Below are 9539 nucleotides of genomic sequence, written 5' to 3' on the forward strand. Positions count from 1 at the left end.
TATATATATATATAATATATGCATCATTGAAACAACTATTTTCTGCTCTTGCTCATGTTTTGTTGTCATTTTTATTTTATTATTGTTACTTTATTAGCTGATTTGATGGCATGTGAAATATAGATTCTGAATGTAGGTCTATTTATTCATTTTGTTATAAATTATGGCACTGCCCCATTAATGTATGTTTGTTATGTATTTATTTAAGTTGTATTTCTCAATGTGCATTATTTCGGTGCAAGTTACCATATCACTGAGCATTTTTGTATTATTGGGACAACACATGCATTTCCTACCATTCTTTCCTAGCTGAACTATTTTTTGCCTCTTTGAGTAGTTCAATCATTGCTGAGGTCATCCAGTGTAAATAGTTCTGCAATAAAATTTTTGGAGAAAATGTTTGTAAAATTTGTCCAAATGGTGTCTGTTTGCTTTTAAAGAAACTTTAACTTTTGTAAGTTACTCTCTGCTATTGTGACTTTTTTTATAATGTTGTGAATTTATCTACAGTCTTAAAGATTATATTTCATTATGTCTGACACCGGCCTACAATTGTCACCAAAGCAGAGATGCAAAAACAACAGCCATTCAATGCTTCTGCTAATAACAGTGTTCTCAGTGTTCAGCTTTTAGCTCACAGGAGGAAGGAGCAATGAATTTATCCATTTATCAAATTGTTCTTGAAATTTCATGCATTTTATATCTGTATGCAGCCCGCCAACCAAAGTAGCAATAAGATAAAGATGAAGGGCAGCTCTGAGTCATCTGTCAAAGAGGCTGGTGCACTTACTTCATACTGTTCTTGGTTAAGTGAGTCAAGAAGATCACCTGTGACTTAACATTTACAGTTTATCATGGATAGAATGTTATATACTGAATGAAATCAGAAAAGAATGATTAATATCTGAAAGTATTTGTGTGAGGAGAATTCTTAGAATTGATTCACTTAAAAATGTGGTTTGAATCTAATTCAGGACAAAACAATGTGCATTTAAGCCACACTGATTTCATTGACAGCATTGCCATATGTGGCTCATTTGTCAAATAACCATGTCTGATATTATTTTAAATTCTGAACATTCTTAATACTTACACTTCTACAGGTTGTAGGGCTGATTGCAATAATATGATGGTTGCTGCAATATATCATGACTTTACTGTTAAACCTAAAGTCAGATTCCAATCATTAGTCTAATAAGGAAGTTGTGCTTTTATTTATTTATTTTTATTTGTTCATTTTAGGAGGATGTACTAAAACCCATGGTTGACTGGGCCCTATCTATCAAAAATGTATGTAATTTAAATTGAATGTCCTTATTCTGTTTCATACAATAACAAGAACTCAAGGAAAGATTACCCCCTGCTGGACAAAGAATGAAATCCATGGGCTGGTGTAATTGGATCTCTCAGTGCATTTTACTTCCTTTATATACTGTATATAATTTTATATTGTAACAAGGTCCTGGCTTCCACCTGATCCAGCCCCTTTGTGTTTAGAGTTCTTGGGGGTTTCTTTCAGCAGTTATTTGTAATTATCTGTCTCTATCAATTTGTGTTATCACCAAGGCAACCTGCCCAGGGTGCTCCTGGTTGAACCATCTCTGGCAACCCTGCACATAATGAATGCGCAGGGTTGCATTCAATTCAGTGAATGGAATTTTAGTCTTGTCCTTTTTGGTAAAACTTATAGCAGTTAAATCCAGCTCTCATAATATTATCTTTATTTAATCATAATAATACACTATAATCATCCAGCTTAATCATATATAACACTTTTATATCTATTTAAATAGTACAATGTACTGTGGCAGTTATGTTTTAATCCTATGCAACTTGTAGCTGAATACATTTTATTACATATTATCTTTCACACATCCACTGCACCTCTGATCAGCTGGCAAAGGACTTTAATGATCTGTTGGAATCCTTGGATCTCACCCAGTCAGTACTCTGTCCCACCCATCGACAAGGACGCACGCTGGATCTGGTCACCTCACATGGACTGCCTGTGTGTGTCAAGAACGTATCAGACTTGGTGATCTCTGACCATTTTTCTATCTGGTTTGAGGTCCGAGTGCCTCCTCCTGCACTCAGGCCCACTGCCTTACATCATCGCCGCTGGACCATTACTCCTTCAATGCCCACTGACTTCGCTGCTGCTTTTTTAGACTCTGACTTCCACTTTTCAGAAGGTCTGAAGTCCCCTTTGTGCCCGGACAATTTCCTGTCTGCCTTCCACTCTACATGCTCCTGGATCTTGGACTCCATTGCCCCATTTAGGGAGAAGTCTGCCAAGAGCACAGCTGACCCTTGGCTAAATGATACCACCCGTGCCTTGAGGAGATTCTGCAGGCGGGCCGAGCGTAAATGGAAGGATGAACTGCATGTCTCCCTGGCCATAGAAGAGGCTAAAGCTCAATATTTATCCAATATCATCTCTAACAATAGCCACCATCCTAGAATTTTTTAACACTATAAATTCTGTGATTAATCCTGTCTCTACTGCGTTCAACGAGGTGTCTGTACATACCTGCAGTATGTTCCAACAGTACTTCATTGATAAAGTTCTGTCTATCAGGCAGAGTATCCCCATGTCCACAACTCCTGTTCCAGCTGGGTCTCCTGTACACGCTGATTTCCTTTCGGATTTTATATTCTGTAATCTTATTTTGTTTGTACTTCGACTCATTTTTATTGTGCAGGAGTGTTATAGTTGCACACAGACCACAGTTTTAAATTTGTGTAATTTTAACTTTTCTTTTGTTGTTTATATGCTCTGTTGTGACGCACTTTGAGCTCCCTTCGGTGTTGTAAAGCGCTATATATACAAATAAATTATTATAAATTATTATCTAACACCACACACATTTTGCCTCAAACAACACATTTAAAAAGTATGGATGTTTGTATTTAGACGTGACCCGAATCTGTGCTAAAGTTTTTGTATATTCAATATTTTTATACAGTGGTATAAACTAAAACCAAACCAGTCATAATGCACATTCTGATCATTTTAAGAGCCAGTAGGTTTCTTGATCTAAGCAGTGTTGACCAATCGGATGCCCAGAATTACAGTAGAGGCGTGACTTCCTTTTCCGGGTCACATGACCAAATAGAAGTCGTATGATGTGAATTTTCTTGTTCTGTTAACAACGAGAAGCTGTGGTTAATGGCAACCCTGTTATATGGTATGTGTTAGTCTGTACCGAGTAGCTTTCACTGCTGTACCTTTAGTATTTTGTTAGTTTGATTTAGCCCTATCTTTTGCTGTTTGTGCTAATTTTAGAGGTTTAAACTTGACAGTGACTCATCATGATTTTGAAGGATTTAAGAAAAGTGCATACATAGATGAAATGATACTTCCGATCTGGTGTCGAATTGAATAACTTTACAACCTGAAACGTTAGGGTCCACTAATGCAACACAACCTGAAAAACAAAACAAAGCCTTTTAAGGACCGTTTACCGAGCGTTAACGTATACGATATGTAATTTATGCAGTGTCCGTTTTTTCCTTAACAGCTCACTGTTTTGCAGGGAACCCACACACCATGCATGCACCAGCCCCTGCCAACAGCCCTTCCTGCAGGTGAGCTCCAGTATCCTCTCATGGATCCTGACCAGCAGACCAGCCCTCTTCCTCTGCCTAGTGCAGAATACTTCTCATTGGACTATCGCCTTCAGCTTATTGGCATTGGGTTTGGTTTCTACGCAGCAACATTCTTCCTCTCACACCTCCTGTCTATAGCTCTGTCCTGCACCTATAACTCCCTGCTAGCTAAGGAGAAGGTTTTCTGGAATCTAGCAGCCACTCGGGCAGTATTTGGCATCCAGAGTACTGTAGCTGGTCTTTGGGCCCTGACTGGGGACTCTGTGTTAAACAGAGACAGATTGAGGGGACAAGAAGACTGGTCGTGGTTTAATATCCTCACAGCCACTGGGTTTTTTATGTTTGAGAATCTAGCTTTTCATGCCTCAAGTGTGGTATTTTGGTCATTTGACCTCCCACTGGCAACGCACCATTTCTTCGCCCTGTCAGGATATGCAGGGGCTGTGGTGTGGGATTCCCTGGGCCACTTCCTGCCCATGGTCACACTTCTGCTAGAGATGAGCACACCATTTACCTGTATATCTTGGATGTTACTGAAGGTAGGGGCCTTGTAATGCCTTTGTGTTGAATAAAACTACCTGTCAACACTTTTCTCCATACACAATACACTTTTCTCATCACATCACATAGAAATTGTAGCTAATTCACTTTTCTTTGGTAAGTTCAGTTATTGCAGCGGAGTCTTAGGGCTACTGTTAAGTTTATTACTGCTGGTTGATCATCTTTTTCTTACAGATTCTTATCAGCTACCATCTAAATATCACAAGGTTTTACCTCCTCATATGACTTGTGCTCCTCGTGACTATCACCACATCAAATTTAGCATTCTCAAAAAGAGGAAGTTCTATAGAATGATTGTGTCGGTATTGTAAACTTTCACTGTTACTCCTCCCCAAAGATTTGACTCGACTACACATACGTTAGAGATGTAGAGTACATAAAATGACATTACAATGTAATAAAACACACTTTTCATTCTCTAGAGAATGTTGTCTACCAAGCCATTTGTGTCCCAATCCTTAGCAATTATTCTCTGTCTTTGTTGTAACCTGACAGGCCGGCTGGGCACACACCCTGTTCTGGAGAGTGAACCAGTGGGTGATGATCCACATGTTTCACTGCCGCATGGTGCTCACCTACTACATGTGGTGGGTATCCTTGACCAACTGGGGAGAGCTCAACACCCACATGGCCCTGCCCCCACGCCTACTCTACTTTACAGGCCTCGCTCTGCTCACATTTATCATCAACCCCATCTGGACGCACAAAAAGACCATGCAACTGCTCAACCCTGTGGACTGGAACTTTGGTAACAAGCCGGCACCCTTAAATGGTCCCTCTGAGGTTTCTGTCAAACCCCACGCCAGCTGAACAGTACTAAGGAGGTCATTTCTTATTCCTAATGAGGCCATATTTTTGTACTTGTTTTTCTTTCTCTTAATGAAGTGACTTTTAGAGTGATAATAGTAAGATGGATATTTTTAAGATTTACAGTCACTACAGAAAGTTTTCAGACCCTTTCAAGTTTTCGACATTTTGTTGTTTCAGACTCATCTTTACATTGTTTCAGTTCTTTTTGGCATCCTACCTCTATCAGTGGTCATTGAGATGCTTCTACAGCTTGATTAGAGTCCACCTGTGCCTAATTTAATGTCTTGGATATAATTAGGAAAGGCACACACCAGTGTATGTAAGGTCTCATGGTAGCCTGCTGAGAGTTTGCCAAAGGGCACCTGAAGGACTCTGATGAAACAAAGATTGATCTATGTAGCCACAATTCCCAACAGAGTGGAGAAAACCAGGCACTGAGCATCACCTCACTAATAACACGGTGGTGGCAGCATCAGGCTGTGGGGATGTTTTTCTGCATCTGGGACTGGGAGACTAGGCAGGATAGAGGTAATGATGGATGCAGAGAAACATAGAGTAATTCTGAATGAAAGTCTTGTGCAGAGTGCTCAGGATCTCAGGCTGGGGTGAAGGTTTACACTTCAACAAGACATTGACCTGAAGCATAACACCAATAAAACACAGGAGTGGCTTTGGGAAAACTCTGTGAAAGTCCTGAAGTGGCCCAGCCAGAGTCTGGACTTGAACCCAATAGAGCATCTCTGGAGAGACCTGATGGCTGTGCAACGACACTCCACCTCCAGTCTGGCTGACCTTCAACAAATGTGCTAAGAAGAATGGAAGAAAATTCCAAGAGAAAGGTGCCAAGGTCGTAGCTTCATTCTCATTTGAGGCTGTCATTGCTGTCAAAGGTGCTTTAACCAAGTACTAAATCAAGGGTCTGAAGACTTTTATAATTTGGACATTTCAGTCTTTTATTAATAAATTTACAAAACCCTCCACAAACCTGTTTTAACTTTATCGTTGGAGTATTGTGTGTAGATTGATGAGAAAAAGAAAATGAATTTAAAGATCTGAAACATGAAATGTGGATAACTTGAAAGGGTCTGAAAACTTTGCAGAGTCACTGTATGCTCTTACTGTATATATGTATATACATCCCCTGCACTAAAGGTGAACTTTGCTATTTTAAAAGAAACTCCTGAAAGTTAGATGCAACTTAGGTTCATACATTAGGTGCAAATTAAAAGCAGCAATTGTATGACAGCACAAAGTAGCAACATGCAAGTGTAGATACCTAGTACAAGTAGTGTAGCAGTCGCTGATTGTGGATTCTCACCATCCTCATCATACTTTGTACCCCTTTACTTCAGTCTTTCCAAGACTAACCTCTGAGCACTTGAACACTGGAGGTGAGCCTACTTTCTTCTGGAAATTTTAAACACCAGTGTCCATACAGTGTCTTTTTTAAAGTATGTTGTATGAGGCAGGAGATTGAGGCCCTGTTTATTTATTTCACCTTCAGGGTCCTATGTTGAGAAATATCCACTCTACCAGTCGTATATGGTCAATTAGCAGCAGATCTTGGAAGGCCTATTCAAAAGTACAACCATTTATATGTTAAGATTTTGTTTATAAGCAGTTTTTTCCTCCTAAAAGAGTTAATTGCTTTAAGTTTTCTCAAAGTTTGAAGGAACACCACACATTGTAAAAGATATTTAAGGAGTCTGAACTTTTTGAAGCTACTTTACACCAACAGTATTAATAAGGAGGGGCAGCCTGCCATACTTGAAGTGGTATTGCAGTAGACCTTTTTTGTCTGCCCACAGTTATCTCGATAGATTGATAGAGAAGTCTAGTTGATCGGTCAAGACGTGAGAGGTGTAGGTGTAGATATTCAGCATTGATTCCATGGCATATACAAGAAAATTGAGTTACACTGAAAAATGAGGTTCTGTAGCTTAGTCATTGCTAAGAATTAGAGAATTACATCAGTCAGGTCATGGGTCACATTGGTGATTTTGAATGGCTAGTTTTTTGTTTTGTTTTTTTCTTGGTAGAATGGAAAATATTTATCAAGGTCATGAAAGAAGGGGCCCTGACAGAGTAGTCTTTATTGAGGTAGAATAGCTCAGGGCTGGTCTGTTCCACAAGGGCTCTGTTGTCCAGGATGGACATGTATTGTAGTAAAAGTAAAGCAGTGGTGATACAAAATATACCATGCAACATTTTAATGATGATTTTTTTTGGTGTTATGTAATTTAAAAAGTATTTAAAATTTAAGTAATTAAAATTCAAGGCGAACCAAGTTTATTAGTATAGCACATTTTCATACACAGTGGCAAGTCTAAGTGCTTAACACACAAATAGGTAAAACATACATGGATAAAACATTAGATGCAAGTTAGGTTCAAACATTAAGTGCAAATTAAAAGCTGCAATTACATGACAGCACAAAGTAGCAACATGCAAGTGTAACCTCTCAAACATGAGTCGGGCATACTTTCTCCTAGAATTTTGATATATTAGTGTCTGTACAGTCAGCTAAAACATTTGAGATGTTTTAATAAGTAGGTAGTAATTTCTGCTAAAGCCACATCAAAGTTTTAAAAACATTTTTTTTGTTTGTTTTTCCAGTCAATGGGCTCATTTTTTTTAAATTGTTGCTCTACTGAAGACGTTCACATCATTCTTTTGTAATGTCTCACATTTCTCACTATGGTGGCTGTTACAGCGCTGCCACCATAGCTCATATTTGATTATGTTAATAAGCTCTCGGTTTTTAAATGTTTGTGTGCACTTCATAACTTCAATCACAAAATTTACAAACAAGGAAATCTAAAAATGTCTAAGTATTTTCATTAGGTTAAAAATATATGTAAATTTCTTACTATGATATTGATTGTAAGTAATATTGGTTAATATTGCATTTCATTTGTTGTGATATAGCATAGAAATACATTATGAGATGGTGTGGGGGTATTTCCTGTATACAGTAATTTCTGTGCCATTCTGTGTGCTGTTTATGTATGGAAATTCATAAAATTGAGTTGTATTATAAATTTAGCACAGTTGTTTACATTGGTTTTGTTTATACCTAAAATGTATTAATTCTGTACAATAAAACATCCGCCTGTAGGTGGCAGCAAAGAAATAATCTCTGGACTACACCCAGACAATGTATGATAGTTTGGTTTCAGTTTTGTTTCCTAAATGAAGCCGAATAAAAGTTTGTTCACAGAGTTTATAGAAACGTTTTTATTTATTTATTTATTTAACCTAACGTCACTTAGTCTGTTCACAGTATTTCAAAACCTAGGCAATAACACATACATATGTTCATAGGAAAGCAGCATGTCTTTCGTAAGCAAGACACTCAGTTAAGCCAAACTTTGATTCAGCATCATCACCGTAGTACAGCTGTTTCGAGGGGGCTCCACCTCATATGTCACGTGGAGCTCCTCTGTCCGATTCCATCCGAGCCTACTTTGGGAAATTGATTGACGTCATATTTAGCCAATCGCAGCATTCCCAAGGCCACTTGTCCGCCAATCAGCTACGGAGAGGAGGTAAAGGTTTTTCATGGATGGAGTCAGTTTGCATCGAGAAGAGTGAAGTTAGAAGAGCAGTGCTTTAAACTGGATTTATTTTAATGTTTTTACAGTCGTGTCGAAGACTGGAATGCATTACGTTTAATACGTGCACGGTGTGACTGTGAAAGGATAAAGTGATTTTTCTGGGAAAAGTCAAAGTGGTGAGTTGATGACTTTTTATAAAGTTTAAAAGTTTTAAACACGTCTGTCAACTATTCTTCCAACTTTGCAGGTCAGCATTATCGTTAGGCTTATTATTTGTAAAAACTGTGTGGAACCTTTTTTGTGTATCATGGAGAATTAAGCGTATTTTGGTGTTTATAAAACAGCGTATTGGGAGATGGCTATAACGTGGCGCCTCAGCTAACGCTGCCAATTTGCCAACACTGTAAACTAGGCTTCCTGCTATAATAATGACAGCCACATTTTTGTGTGGATGCTGTAAAACATCCACACTATGCTCTCCTGTTGTTTATTTATTGTGTGGATGCGAAGCACCCACACTATGTTACCCTATTCATTATTATTATTATTATTGTATGGATGCTGTATGTATGGGCATCTTTGCTTAGACTGCTCCCCCCGCGACCCGGCTCCGGATAAGCGGAAGAAAATGGATGGATGGATGGATGCTGAAAACCATCCATACTATGTTATCCTGGTCTTTATTATTCTGGTTTCTTCCATCCGTTTTTTGGCACTTAATTTTTTCAGCATATTTTCAGCTATGAAAACCGTTTAGGTATCGACTTTTTAAGGACATTTATGCTATTATTTTTCTTGTTTCTAACCTTTATACTTTTTAAATACTTTAGTGTCTTTCAGCAAAATTTTGCCCATTCAAATGAATGGGAAAATTCAGCTTCAGAATACTTTCAGCTATTTCAGCTATCAGAATGTTCAGCTCTTCAAGGACATTCATGCTTCTATTTAGAATTTTTCAAAACTTCATACTTTTGAAATATTTAGCTTTATTTTGAAAATCTT

At 38.2% G+C, this 9539-nt stretch overlaps 2 protein-coding genes across 7 annotated transcripts in view; both read left to right on the forward strand.

Moving 5' to 3' along the window:
• Positions 1-3070: 3070 nt before the first annotated feature.
• On the forward strand, positions 3071-8202 carry cln8 (CLN8 transmembrane ER and ERGIC protein). Of its 2 annotated transcripts, none has more exons than XM_020614589.1 (3): positions 3071-3188; positions 3522-4148; positions 4666-8202. In XM_020614589.1, the coding sequence occupies exons 1-3, from the start codon at positions 3186-3188 to the stop codon at positions 4978-4980; spliced, it is 945 nt and encodes a 314-aa protein (XP_020470245.1). In that variant the 5' UTR covers positions 3071-3185; the 3' UTR covers positions 4981-8202. The 2 variants fall into 2 exon arrangements, with proteins under 2 accessions (XP_020470245.1, XP_020470246.1); XM_020614590.1 differs by having other exon boundaries at positions 3072-3188; positions 3537-4148.
• A 326-nt stretch (positions 8203-8528) lies between these two features.
• Positions 8529-9539, forward strand: part of arhgef10 (Rho guanine nucleotide exchange factor (GEF) 10) — a 64769-nt gene continuing 63758 nt past the window's right edge. For all 5 annotated transcript variants that reach the window (XM_020614483.1, XM_020614484.1, XM_020614486.1 and 2 more), the window contains exon 1: positions 8529-8713. The gene's annotated coding sequence lies outside the window, so the exon portion shown is untranslated. The remainder of the gene's footprint in view (positions 8714-9539) is intronic.

This window comes from Monopterus albus, unplaced genomic scaffold (genome assembly GCF_001952655.1).
Source record: "Monopterus albus unplaced genomic scaffold, M_albus_1.0 scaffold147.1, whole genome shotgun sequence".
In the NCBI taxonomy this organism is placed as follows: Eukaryota; Metazoa; Chordata; class Actinopteri; order Synbranchiformes; family Synbranchidae; genus Monopterus; species Monopterus albus.

Bases quoted from the DNA above. Each gene is read 5' to 3' on its own strand.
- cln8 (XM_020614589.1), top strand. The intron at 4,149-4,665 runs GTAGGGGCCTTG...GTAACCTGACAG, and splicing joins TATCTTGGATGTTACTGAAG to GCCGGCTGGGCACACACCCT.